Source organism: Corvus moneduloides, chromosome 8, assembly GCF_009650955.1.
Source record: "Corvus moneduloides isolate bCorMon1 chromosome 8, bCorMon1.pri, whole genome shotgun sequence".
In the NCBI taxonomy this organism is placed as follows: domain Eukaryota; kingdom Metazoa; phylum Chordata; class Aves; order Passeriformes; family Corvidae; genus Corvus; species Corvus moneduloides.
In genome coordinates, this window is record NC_045483.1 from 22154348 (window position 1) to 22168978 (window position 14631).

The window sequence follows — 14631 nt, forward strand, 5'->3', positions numbered from 1 at the left end:
CTGCCACCTGACAGTTGTGTGGTCTCACTAATTTGCAGCCCGGTGACTTGTTTCCTTGAGTTTAGATTCAGTTACGGTGTCACATGCAAACAGGTCACCATCTGTCGTCCTGTGCCAGGGGGCACATGGTAGGGGGTGGAGAGGGAGAGAGAGGGAGAGAGAGAAGGAGAAAACGATGAAGTGGCAAACTGGGGGTGGGGGAGAGGCAAGGGGAAAATAAAAACGGCCATGCAAATCAAAGCTGCATCTTTATTTTAGATTCCTGTTTTCTGAGTGTTTCTAGCCCACCACAATGTGAATCGCTGAAAGTTGTGTTGAAAATTGAGGCAGGGAAAGAAAGGACCTTGCAAAGAGCCAGAGCTGGGAGGGGCGGGGGGGGGGGGGGAGGGTGGGGGTAGGGGAGAGGGAAAGAGAGGGGGGGGAGAGAGAGAGAGAAATATCAGGGCTTTGTTTCCTTTCCCAGGCCATGACATGATTAATCGTTTTCTTCTGATCTAATTTTGGAACATGAAAAACAGCACATTTGTCTTGAAGAAAAATGATGTGCCGTACTGCGCAGATGGAAATTTCGAGCAATGAAAAAGATTAAAGTGAAATTCCACTCCTTAGACCTAATCATGAGTTGTAGATTATTCTGTCGTTCTAACCAGATGGTAGGCTTGATTCCACAACCCCCTTCTTATATTAATGAATACTAGACTGTTATATTTGACTTAGGTAAGTGAAATGTCTATCAAGCCTAATGGACTGCCAGCCAGCATAACACATGTTGTACCACTGAGGGTCCTTGCTGCATTTTTCATGTTTTATACTAATGTAGAACATTTTGTTTCCTACTGTTTTCCATCATTGTCACTGTTTGCTAAATATTTTCACATGTAGGGGGAAAAAAAAGTAAAAAACTTGTGTCCAGAGCTAATTTCCTCACGTTGGTCACAGCTATAATTCTACAAGTAAAACAGTCACCCGAAGCAATGCATACAAGAACTCAATAGTAACTTGATTAAGTTCCCAGTCAACAAGACTGCACTAGGCTGTATGTTAACAAACCTAATTATAGGCAGCATGGTGATAAATTGTGCAGGGTGCATGTAGCACATCTCTGAGGTCATGTCTAGAAAAGAAGTTTTGCCCCAGGGGACAGGGATGGGGTGTCATTTCTAAATAAAGTAAATGCAGGTTCACTGATGTTTCCCATTGGGTTGCCTTCCGCTTTCTGACAAATGTTTTTCTAGCAAGGGTCTCCCAAGAGATCCTTGCGAGAACGGAAGAGTGGAGGAGGAGAGGAATGAGAGGCTGGGGGATTCTCTTTAACCTTTCCAAGTGTGCAGTCCTGTGACTGCCACATAGCTTCTTGGACTTGTCAGAGCCATGGGTACTGCTAATCGTATGTTGGGATGGGTGCCACCACTTGTGCTTACAAACCATGTTACCATTTTCAGCATGTAGCTGAACAAAATGGTACTTGTTACATACTCTGGATGTGAGAGTGGGATGGAATCTCTTCCTTGTATGTAAAGTTAAAGATAAAAATCTCTGGTTTCTCCTGTCAAAAAACCCAACAGTTAGGCCTTTGTGCCTGAGTGCTGCCCCTGGTTCTGTCGGGGAGCATGATCCCAGGTAGAGGAAGCATGCATGCACAGTGCTAATTTTAGACATTGAAAGAATCAACAGGATGCATGGATCAAGTTACTCTGCCTAGGAGAAACAAGTCCAGAAACTTGAGTAAGCAGTCAAGAGTTGTCCAAATCTGGACTTACTGAAGTATGATAGATACACTAAAGTTAATTTGCAGTTGTAATAAAAAGTTCATTTAGGCTGAATGAAGAAAAGCATCAAAATACACCTTCTAATTGAGAAACTAGGAAATCTATATGCGAAGTCTTTTTGATAATGGAATTAATTTGAAGCTTACATCATTGCTTTAGTGATTTTATTCTCAGTATTTTAAAACAGTTTCTTCAGAGTTCTGAACTCTGACAGACGTGCCTTTCTCAGTGAAGTTACCATTGATTTTAACTGCTGAATAAGGACTTTTAGACTGTGCCATAGAATAAATTCCAAATGGCCCTCCAGTGTGAGTACCCTGCACTTGGGACCTGCATTGTTGATGATTTTCCCTTTTTCTCACACACATAACATTTTTTGAAAGAATGAAGTGAGGAAGGCCTAAGCAGAATGCTCATTGTGTCTTGCCCACACTCAAGGCAAACAAATTGGAAGTCTGAAAATAGCGTGTCACAAAACACTTTTCTTTGTAATTAATTTTAATTTTTTTTTCTTTTTTATTTGTACATATTGGCTCTATCTGAGAACATAAGCTAAAATACCAATATGCTTTCACCACATTTCTTTTATTGTTGGATTTAGATTGGGTCTTAGCTCTCCCTAAAGCTCGCTCTCAGGGGATAAAAAATTTTTATTGACGAGAATTCCTATGCAAAATATTACCTGGCAGATTTTTTTCAATTAATTTCGAACAAAACTCTCACTTAGTCCTTTTATACTCCTCTCAGTAAATGCAGGGTAAATTACCCCTTTAAAATGATCTGTACAGATTACCAGCCTGTGTAGTTCCTAACCTCTGGGGAAAACTGACTTTTTGCAGTGCTGCTTCTCTTCTGTGCAGGGCATGTGGAGCTGACTTGGCAGTGAAGGGAAAGTAATTTGTTCCTGACAAGGGCCAGTTGCAGACTATTTCTTCACTGGAAGAAAGTGACAATCAAGCAGGAAATTGTGACTGCAGTTCCTTATTTGAACTGATCCTTCTTAGGAGCTGGTAGACATATCTTAACTTAGCCTTTAGCTTGTTTTCCTCAGTCTCACAGCTTTGCTTTCCATGAAATGTCAAGGACCTCGAATTCCTGCAGTGTTTACAGTTTGGCCTGTGGAATTTGCGGCCTGCTCAGAGTGTTGCAGATTTACAATTATATTGTGAAGGTAACACAGGAGAGGTAGGCATTCCTCTTCCTCGTAGCATTTCCCAGAAATGGCTGCAGTTTGGGGAGAGGACTTTGACCTACTGAGGAAGAGTAGCACATCTGGAAGGGAGAGTAAGCTGTCTGTTGCTGTTGAATCCTTATGAAGCCGACTTGTTTCTAAGTGTGGGGACAGAAGGATGGATGGAAGGCTATGTTATAGCTATAGGTAAGCCTCAGAAAGCATTTGTCTTCCTGGAAAAGTGTATTACAGCCTTTCTGGTCTGCAGTGGGTTATCACCCTGCTGTAGCTTTGATCGATGGCAAGTGATGGCAGCAGGAAATAAAGGTCCACTCTTTGTGTTCAGGAACACTGCCTAGGAGGGCAGGACCCTGACTGGATGGAACATCTCTATCGGTTTGGAAGCAGGTTGCCTATAGCAGGGTCAGCAAGATGTTTGCCAGTGTCTGCGTGTCCAAACTCTGCATAAGTGCTCAGAGCTGGGGTGCTTGTACCCATGAATCAATCAATTTGCCCAGAGAGGGCTGACAGCTCTGAAACAACCTGATGTCAGCTTTCTGCAAACATGAATTCATGGCTCTTAGCATTTCTTACGGGATATCACTTCCTCGTGTGGCAGATGCCTTTCTAATATTCTAGGCCAACCACAGACGGATTTGCACACTACCACCACACACCCTACCTTTCATTGCCTGTTCCCTGTTTTACTTCAGAGAAAATTACTCTATTCATCTTTCTGACATGAGGCTCAGATCATCAGATGCCAAAGCCATTCCCCCCTAGGTGAAGTGTCTCCCTCTGGTGGGCCTGGGGGCAAGGGAGGAAGGAACAAGCTCTTTCTCATCTGAACTGCAAAGCCATCACTTAGAATAGTTGTCATGTGAGAGGTGACAAGTCTCTTTTTTTTCCTCTACTGTTTATTTCCATTTAAGCGTATTCCCAAATTCCTGTTCTCCATGCACTCTTCTTGCTTTTGTACCCAGTAACTTTCAGCAGTTTTTTCCTTTTCTTTCAGATGTGCTCAAGACACAGCAGAAGTTGATACAATCTAATAAAAACTTCCCTGTTTGCTCTATCATAAAATGCAGTGCCTGGTGTGTTCATTGCCCTCCTGTCATCAAGTGCCAGCTTCAGCAGGACTTAGTACTCCAGGTTCTTCCTGCTGTCATTTTCACTTCTCCCCAAGGACTAAACATTTAAAACCCGAGAAATGCTAACTGAGATGCTAAGTAACACTTGAACCACGCTGATCTTGGGTAAACAATTCCCAGAGTGTTACCATTCCTGATGTTGAAAGAACAGATCAGTGAAAGAAAAGAATGTGCATACAAATTCTCAATAATCAGGCAGCCAGCTGATTTCTAAATATTGAAAGATTCCCTTAGAAGACACCAATTTTGTTTATGTTTAAAATGACACACAGGCTACAGAGCCTTTACCATTTACTCATTTAAGACTTTTACCCAATTTTTAATAGGAGTTAATGGTTTAAGGCTCAATTTAGAGGGAGAATACCGCGTTCTTTTTTTTTTTTTTTTTGGTCTATTTCTTATGTAAATATTTCTATATTTAAACTTTTCTTCATTAAAGTGATTTTTGCAGTCTACACAGCAGACAAGTAAGAAGAAAGACTGCCCATCACCCTTTGAGCAGAACATTTTTTGCCCCAATACATGCCTATATGGTAGGTTATATCAGGTGCTGAAGAAACACCTTATCTTTTGTTGGCCAGATGACAGCCATTCAGCATAAGAGCGGGTATATATTTTTATTAAGAGGTAAAGCAGCAACATTTCTTGCTTAAACAGGGCTTTAGACTCCCATCTCCTTCCAGAGCATAGGTTGGGTTGTATGAGGCCCTGACTGGCCTTCAGAGCTCTGGTGAGGCTCACCTGAGGCCCTGTCCCACAGCCCTGGCCTGCACGTCGAGGCCGACTCAGCCTTGGGCAGTGAGCTTGGTCCCCTAAGCCAAGTTATAGGTGTTCCAGTGCCATCCAGCCATTGCTCTGGCTTGCTGACTGGCTTTCTGGGGTGGACTCCAGTCCTGCCCTGCAAGGTAATTTTGCCTCCTGTCCTGTATCCCATGTGTACCTTAGACCTGTATCACAAACCCATTTTCAGCCTCCTCTCTTGATTGTGCTTCCTGGGAGGATGCTGCCATTGCCTCTTTATCTCACCTAGTCTGGCACTGTCAGTGGACCCCATTACAACCACCAGCCTGATCCTCTTCAGGCAATGTGGAGCTTCACTCAAGTTACCCTCATTTCCCAGCTTCTCCTCTCCTTGGAGAAGCCCTTCTCTTTCTGCTTCCTGATGAGTGGCTCCATTTAGGATTCATGTGTGCAGTGCAGCAGGAGAGCTCACAGGCAGCCTGCCTTTAGTCAAGGTCTGACCTTTTCATGGGCCTGTTCCATGTTCCTTGCTCAAGAAAAGCAGGGTCTGCTTGAACATCTCACTGCTATACATGGTACCATGAGCAGTGGGTTTTCAAGGGGCTGGAGAAGAAGTCTGCTCCTGATTCTACTTGGTTTTCCAATTGTATGAGCAGTTGCTGCTTCAAAATGGAATCTTTTTGTTTTCAGTAGACACAGAGCTCTTTATCTTGCTGTGTGACTTTGTGCAGATTCAAAATGGCTTCCTGTCCCCATTCGTTAGTGGAAGGGATAGATTTTCCCTGGTGTGGTGCCAAATTTATATAGAATTTGAAATGTTCTTCTAGATGAGATGCTGTGTTCTGTAATGCTCAAGGAGCACATAATATCTTTGGGGATATATGTATAAATACACTGGTATATGAAGAAAAACCCCACAGGATTTTTAAACGAAACAGTTGAATATCTAGCCTGGATCCTAGTTTCTGTTGTTTTCTAGAAGAATACACTCACAGTAAATTCATACCAAATTTCTCAGAAAATCTGACAGAAGAGTACTTGAAGAAAGGCTTCAGCATTATTGCTGACTAGCTAACATAAGCTGAGAATAGTATATGACTGTGGTGAAATACTCATGTTTCCTTAGTCCTGCTTCTTTCTCTTTCTGGGGTGTTGGTTCTGAGAGCACATATAAGCCAATGGTTTTACCACATTGCTAAAATTAATCTCCAGATCGATGTAAAATTAATTGCAGAATTCTACTTTTATGGAGAATAGTAGACAGTGGAAATAAGGAAATCTTTCCTACCTCTATCCTAAAACATGAGTGTTTATAAACTCTAACCCAGGTTGGTCTCAGGGTAAGGAAATACAGGTCAAACCTGTGATTTATATGATCAACTACAGAATTTAAATACTAAGTTCTTATTAATCTAAATGTGAATTTGTTAGCTAAATCCCCATATCTTTCAAAAATATGCCAGTGTTCTACTACTCATTTTGTCACGTTTGTATATAGTGACAGATTTTGTAAAACTACTTTCATAAATGAACAAAACCCCAAATGTACATCACTAAAAACTTAGAAGACAAACTGATTAGATTTCCTGTGGTAGAATTGCATTATCAAATAAAACACAGGTTTTGAAATGAAACACCCTGAAAGAAATACAGTTGGCTGAAAATTCCCATAATGAGAAATCCATGAGCCTAAATATTTGGTGTTCCTGATTTGCTCACTTCCTCAGGTTAATGTTTCTTCAACATGTTTCCAGTTCTTTTTTTTTCAGCTGAATTGCTTGTTGTACTTTCAAAGGTGATGATTTGCAAATGATGATTTCCATCCTACTGTATTCTGTGTATGGCAGAATGTCCATCAAGTTGCCTCTAGGTGACATTAGTAGTGCAGTCATTCAAAATGCAGCCTGACAGCATTTCAATCAATTCACTTTTCAACACTAGACATCAAATATACATTGCAAACCCAGCACCTGCTGTACTTGTAGTGTGACATCAAATAGGTTAGCCTCGGGTCCTAAGACAGCGGCTGTCTCTTGAACTGCTGCATTAAGGAGTGGCTTTGGCAATGATACTCTTGGAGATTAACACTCCACCAAAACTGGCTCTCGACCTACAATACAGTATAATCCCTTTACTCCTTGTGTTTCTCTCTCAGCACAGCCCACAGGAGCTCTGTGTCTGCTAGATGAGTCAGCCACAGAGCCCAGCTCTTAACCTCATCCTGTAGAGCTTCGTATTTACAGCAAAGGTGTGAGCAGAATGGCAGCCACGCATTTGTAAAAGCTTGTCCCAGGTCTGAGCTCCTTGGGGTAGCTTCCTCTTTTTTGCAACAACTGCATTGCAGTACCCCCTGAGGCACCTTGAGGTTGCAAATTTTGCAACTCTTCATGAGGTCTTGGTGATTGTATCAAGACCTGCTCTTTTGAAAGAGCAGGGGAAGCACGTAGGATAACATCCAGCTCTTGTCACACTGCTCTTGAGATGAAGAGGCCTGGCTACTGCCATCTCAGGACTTTGTCTTTTGCTTGGAATCGAAAACAGATTAGTTAGTGATGTCCTTGAAAGTTCTCAGTATACTTCTGTGCTTTGGGCTGAGGTAAGGTCTATTCCTTGACCCACAACAACCTATACTGTGTGTACTGAATCTTCTGAGTCAGATCCGTAATTCCCTTTAATTGAGAGGACAACTAGCTACCGTCAAACACCATGGAGGTGCCTGACAAAGCAGACACAGTGCCCAGGATTTCAAGTTCAGAGAAATAAAAAAAGGTGTGCCAGCACTCATAAACCTTAGGAGGACAGTGTGAATCCCCTTCCTTTTTTGTGTTTGCTAATCAGGCTTTGGTGCTGATGGCATAAATCAGGAAGATGAACAGCTGGGAGATGAATCAGATAAAACAGTACTGTAAAGGCATTGTCAGCTGGTCATAATAGCGGCATGGGCAAGGGCATGCAGGCCACTGTGGGACTCAGGCACAGTTTGGGCCTTCTGAGGTGACCCTAGGAGACAGGAGTGGGGATCCATGTGTGACAGGTTTAGAAAGAGAGAGTTTTACTGTGGCCTATTTACCACGTGCCTCACCACCACCCCTACTAGTGCTGTAATAGATGTGATCTTTTGTGCCTAGAGGGACAACACCAGGTCCAGTCCTGATTCAATTCCAGGTACTAGGCAGAATGGTGCTGATCACATAATCACCTCAATCCTAGAGGCAGGGATTGCAGGATTGCGTTTCCTATGCAGGGCATCTCCCTCTCAGTGTGCACAGTGAAGAGGTGACCAGCTGGCCTCAACATTAGTTCTGAGCCCGCAGTGGGCAGGAGATTTGTGTCCCCTCACCCTGCAGGAACTGCCTGCAGTCACACTCCTGGAGATCCACAGAGGGCACTGCCCTGCTTATTGCTGCCACTCTTGCTGAGAGATGCTCCACGTCAGGAATGTGAGTGCAGCAGGAGATACACATCCCAAGTGGCGCAAAAGAGGTTAATGTAGTACCCAGTAACCTTCACAGATGAATCAAACAGCTGAGCTGAAAAAGCTGTCATAAATATTTGCATCCCTAGCAAAGTTAATGGGGGAAGAGGAATGCTGTCTTAGAAGATGAAGCAGTATAGGGACAGACTTCAGAAAGACAGGAAATTGGATGGGGTGGGAGAGATTATTCAGAGCTATTAACTCAGTATGGAGGGATGATTTTGTTGAGGAGTGACTACATCTCTTCCCAGTGGAAATGTTTGGCTCTGGAGATAGACAGACTGGATGCTGGTAAATCCCAGGTTAGGTCAAGGTCCTCCCTGCAGGCCTGCTCATTCTGCTCTTTGGGACGTTCAGCTGGCTGGTGCAGTTTCATCCTGCAGGCTCACAGATGGTAAAAGGACTCACAAGCCAGACTGAGTGCTTGCTGGGGACACAGATGTGCTCTGAAGATTGCTTTGGTATTTATGTGAAACAACTGCTTTTTATTAAGTGTTGAAACTAATAATAAATAATCATAAATTATTTTCGTGTATTAAATTGTTGACATAACACCAACACAAATATTTCTTAGGAAAGTGAACAAACATATAAAGCTACATTACTTTCTAAATGAATTCATTAGTACTTATTACAATTACAATCAATCATTAAGCATTATGATGACGTGCTTGGAGACTGGATTTTTTTTTTTGCTATTATTAATAATTTTAATTACCTACTTTAAGTACTGGTTATTTCCCACAGATATCCCTGGGCACTAATTTTTATACAGCTTCGAAAATACACTGGTTTTGGTTTGGGTAGCTTTGTAGTACACCATAAATTGCTGAAAATAATTTCCTTGTTGTTAAGCGGATACAGAAGCTCTGGATGTCCGTCAATCAGTTATGACCTAGCTTGGGAGAGCTGGTTTATATTGTGCAATAGGAAATTTATTTCTCCAAAGTTTTATGCATCGTATCCAAAATGCCAAGAGGCCAGGTTTGCCCATGTAACTGATTTTTATGTCCTTCATGCCATCAAACAAGAGTTTATATGCTCAAAAGCTTGCTGCCCCTATACCTAATTTGTCTAACAAGACATAGTGTCTAGAACAGGTTGCTCAGAGAAGTTGGGGATGTCCCATCCCTGGAAGTGTTCAAGACCAGGTTGGATGGGGCTCTGAGCAGCCTGGTATAGAGAAAGGTGTTCCTGTCCACAGTAGAGGAGTTAGAACTAGAGGACCTTAAATGTCTCTTTCAACCCAAACTGTTGTATGATTATTGCCTCAAAAGTGTCTGGAGATTGTGATAGTCTCACTGTTGGACATATAAGTATTTCTGATGCTAACCTGGTTGACCCTACTACACTCTTGCAGGTGTCCAGTAATTAGACTTATTACATAGTATTCAGTCAGTCTATTTTCAGGTATCTTAATTTGTTAAACAGATGCATAACCCAAGTGTAATTTTTTGACTTGTCATCACAGGTCTTCACATCCTCAAATCTGTTCTCTAGTTCTTTTCCCTTGAGCCTCCTCTAGCACCTCTACACTCTGCTCTCTCAAGTTGTTCCTTCTGACTCCTTAGCTACCTGGCTGATGTGGCATGCTTGGGACACACCAACTCTAACAAAGATATAAGCATTTTCACTTCTCAATTGCCACACTTAACTTCGCACACAGTATCTCAGTCAAAATGGGGATGCCTGGGCAGCTGTACCCCTGGCCCCACCCAACCTTACCCTCTTCTGTGGTACTCCAGCATCCCCTGAACTCCAGTTGTCCTTACAGCCTTCCACAGGTCCTCTGCTGATAGGAGCAGTGGCAGCTGGGTGGTGTTGCCATCCCGCCAGCGCTCAGGCAATCAGCCTATGCCCTGTAACCACAGTGAATGAAGGCATAAACAAGGACAACTGAATTGATTTGGTGCTGATACTCAGCTGTTGAACCAATCATCAGACTATAAAAGCAGTGAGGTGGATTAACAAAGTATTTTACATGTTACTTGGGAGTAAAGGCATTGTCTGTGCATGGTAGGGTTGCTTTATGGTACCTTTTAAAATGCTTTATGCTAGAGCAAAGCATAGTTATTCTAGCTTTACTAGAAGTGGGATTTTAAAATACATGTAGTTAAATTTTTACACATTCTTAATAAGTTCAGTGCTACTAAATAAATAGATAGTGGATGTTCTAAATAGGTTTGCCTATTTGGAGGGAGTGAGGGGAGGGATGTCATAGTCGGGTTCCTTTTAGGTTGCTCATTCTTTTTTCCTTGTATTTTCAACACAGAGAAGTGAATGAATTCCTCATGAAAGGTGCTGTATGGACAACTCCTTTTTATCTTCACAAGTCCTGGAGAAACAGCAGTGGATTCCCCTGCCTTACTTCACCCCTAGGCTGGTCCTCTCCATGTGTCTCTCACATAAGGAACTGTTTGATTGCTCTCCATTTCTGTTTCGAAAATCCAAAGTAAGTGCTTCACAGGAGTGTTTTCTCCCCTTAGTTTTTCACTCATTCAGAGTGGTTGGTCATTGAGTAGGTATGATCAGGTCAGCAGATACAGATCTACAAATGTTTAGCTGATGTTGATAGCTTGTATTACCAATAAGTGTGCAATTCTACTAATGGTATCTAACAATCATTTTGTTAAAGTGTTTTCTAACCAGTAATATAACAAGTTGCCTAGAATTTTCTAAATAAGGTTATATATTATAAATATGCCTTGATTCAGCAGAAATATAATTTTATAAAATCAAGTTTCTTCATGCTTTTAGTCTTGATGAATTTACAGTAGTGTTTTCCCTCTAGCAGGACTTGACTGAGATGGGATCTTTTGCCTTCCATTATAACAATTAAATTTCTTTTTTCACATTTTAACCAGTAATTTGTTGCAAAGCACTTTGATATGGTCTGCTCAGATGGAATACATTACAGAAGGATTTTATTGCTGTCAAAATGGCGTGAATGCTTAAAAACATAAATAATAATTCGAATTTAGAAATAACTTGGCTTTAGCTGGCTTTATGCTGTTGTTGCTCAATGCTGCACTGTTTGAAAGATTTGGTCACAATCTGGAACCCTCCTGTGCTAGAAGCTGTATTGACACTGGACAAAAAGGTAGCACTGCTCTGAAGTGCTTAGTGTTCCCACAAACACTTATGCAATTAAGTTGGAGGCTCCATTTGTTTGCTTGTTTTAATGCTTTCTCTGGCTTTTTAGTTCTCCTCTTTCATGAATGATAATGAAAATTTATATTGAATGCACATGTTTTAACTGCCTAGAATGCACCTAGGCAACTTGTGAAGGTGTTTTCCCCTGAAGTTAAGGAAAACTCTTCTCTTTACTTCTCTTTTTGCAGTGATTTCTTTGACTATCTTACTTTATGTTCTTAACATAAGTACCAAAAAAAAAATGTAAAGCTGAACGAGGGTGAATGCCACTGATGAGTGACTAGAAGTATACTTCAAAACGGACATGGTCATCCTCAACTTCTTCTAAGCAACCCTTACCTGACCTTCAAAACCAGAACTGCAAAATATGACATTTTCAAATAGGGAAAAAAGTTGTGGTTGTTTCACTGCTAATACTTGTGTTGTGTGGATAATTGTTCTATAACATGGGAGGCAAAATTAGAAAGCCCAAGTCATTGGTGATAAGAAAGCAACAGCAGCCACAAACCTGCCACCGAGGAAATTTATAGCAGGGAACTGCCACAGAAGAGGGAAGTATATTCATGATGCTAGGGTCAATCTCATTGACTTTGTCTTGGCCCAAGCTATGTTTCCACCTGTTGCTTTCTATGCCTGTGAATTCCCCAAAACTGCCCTAAGTATGAAACAAATCCGTTTTGGTCTGCAAGCAGTATTTCAATCTTTTAGGATTGGGAATACTTGTTCTGCTTATTAATTTTGTGCTTTAGGTGAATTCATACAGATGGTGAGATAGGGTAAGAAGATTTATGTTGAGATTTATTGAGGGAGCCTATTTTTCCCCTCCTGGCTGACATCAATAGGGTTGTGTGGTCTATTCACTTTGTCACAAAGTGCACCCTGAGAAAGTACGGAGAGGGCCCTGATTGCAGTCCTGCCTTTGAACAGGTCACAACTCCATTGTTCTGGAACAATAGAGGTTTTATAAACAAAGTCTGACTAGAAAGATTGTGAGTTATGACACTACAAAGAGCCTTGCTGAAAGCAAACAAGGCAAAAAAGAAACAGGGTAAGGCATAGAAAAATGCTTATAAACAATAAGTTAAGTCCCAGGTCTTGAGCAATATATTGATGCTGGAGGAACTGTGCCACCTTACAGAATGCTGAGGTTGGCCTGTTAGTGTTTACACCACACAGGGTATGTGCTGTGTAATTACAGTGAAAATAAATGCATACACACAAGTACTTAAAAAGCTGGTTACTACTGGCTTCAAAGGGATTACTTGTATGCTTCAAGTTAGGCATAAACATAGGCTTCCTGTTGGGGACCTGAAAGAGGCTGTGGATGATGTCCTCTCCCTGCATTTTCTATCGCAGTCACCTCATGGTCCTTTAAGTACTATTTCCAATGGTCACCTGTTGCCTTTCATCATAAATTTAGCACTACCCCTGCAAACTCTCCCCTTGGCAAGGCCTGCTGCAGTTACTCGTGTGAAAGTATTTTTGCAATACTGGGACTTACTCTTTTGAAGCATGACTGTCTTTTCACTTCGCAACATGCAGTACCTGGTGTAACAGGTGCCCTGTGTGTGTAGAGCAATGCAAGTGAGTTATGGGTGGCACAAGTGAAGGATGCTCTGGGAAATCCAGAGCATGAAAGGAAGCCTCTTGAATTCAAGCAGCTCATGTGTTGAAGGCATTCAGACTCGTATATATTTGAAATTAAAAATAATAAAACTATGATAATTTGGTTAATTTATCTTTATGCACAGATATTTATGTGGTCTTTTTATCTAGGTATTATTCAGTAGAGAAAAAGTTATTAGCATTTTAATCCATCCCACCAAAACCAAGAAACTTTCCCTCTTTGGTACTAGCCTAGAAACATTTTTTTTTTCCCTTCCCTCTTGGAACTGTAGGTACCTGAAAAAATAAGCTCGTATTACTTTGTTATATGAGCTGCTAAAGTTTCTAATTTTGGTTGCTAGTGCCCAGAGGACGAGTAATCAGTTATTAAGCTAATCAGCCTTATGTTGTAGTGCATCAGTTTGATGAGGTCAGTGTTAAAAATCTGGAATAAGTATTTGCAACCTTCCTGTGTTAGTGGAATGTAATGCTTTTCCATGTGAAGATGAATTTAACAAGCAGCTTTAATCCAAGACTGGGAGGAGAGAAGGAGGGGGGTCATGGCAGAAGAGATTGAAACTCCCTGTGTACTAGACTTCCACCCCATAGGTATGGCAAGAGATTATTACCAAACAAAGGATTCAGCATGTATTCCAGTAAAGCAGGTAGTTAGAATGTTAGGCAATAACAATTTAAGAAATGCCCCTTTTCTGCTCTCTTTTAAAATGCATCTAAAAATAATATCCAAGAAGGCCATATGCAACTTTTTAGAAGCATTATAGTGAACTTGCTCTCATTTGTTAATAAGTGGATAATGGAAGATTAAAAGTATCCTCCTGCTATTTTGTTTTGCTTTTTAACTAAATTTTAAATGGTGTTGGTTATTTGTTAGTATATGATGTCTACTTACTCAAAGTATGAAGCAAGGTTTTTAGATAAAAAGCAGGTAACTAGGACAGGACAGAAAACTAATTATACAGGAAAACACTGCAGTTCAAGTTTCTAGTAGGTGGAGCTCAGTGTCTCTTGGACTCATTAGTTCCAATGAGCATGTTTTTACTACAAAACTGGATGCCAGAGTTTCTGCACCAGGCTTGTTTGAGGTGGGGAACAGAGGCTGTCCAGGTTTATCAAGCTGAATTTTGCATTCTGCAGCCTTAACCAGTCTGAAGCTAATTAGCAGCCTCTACACAATAAGGCCACAAGTCATTAATCATAGGAGATGAGAGCAGTCAGCCCCCCATCCTTGACATTTCAAGAGAAGTCTTCTCTTGCACTCTTTTTTTTTTTTTGTGATGGGGCTTCAAAAGTCGCAAGATTGCTTTTCATGGTCAATAGTGTGTGAAGTAGAAGCCATGTCTTGATGTGACAGACAAGGGACCACTGTTCAAAGACCTATTGGACTATTTTTTATTTCTTTCCACCCCCCCCCCCCCCCCCCCCCCCCCGCCAAATGCTGTCCTCTAATAGAATGGAGTCAACTGATGACTTTATTTGCTTTGAGTTGAAGCATAGTTCAGCTGGGAATAAAAAAAAGTTCTAACAAGTATGATTTTTGTTAGAGCA

General features: G+C 41.3%; 1 protein-coding gene across 4 annotated transcripts in view; it reads left to right on the top strand.

Moving 5' to 3' along the window:
- LRMDA (leucine rich melanocyte differentiation associated) overlaps positions 1–14631 on the top strand; it is a 748939-nt gene that overhangs the window by 12913 nt on the left and 721395 nt on the right. For 3 of the 4 annotated variants that reach the window (XM_032116838.1, XM_032116837.1, XM_032116840.1), the window contains one exon: positions 10580–10759. In XM_032116838.1, coding sequence (XP_031972729.1) covers positions 10613–10759 — 147 coding nt within the window. In that variant the 5' untranslated portion in view covers positions 10580–10612. Of the gene's footprint in view, positions 1–4544; positions 10760–14631 lie in introns of those variants that run through there. The other variant, XM_032116839.1, reaches the window with a different exon arrangement.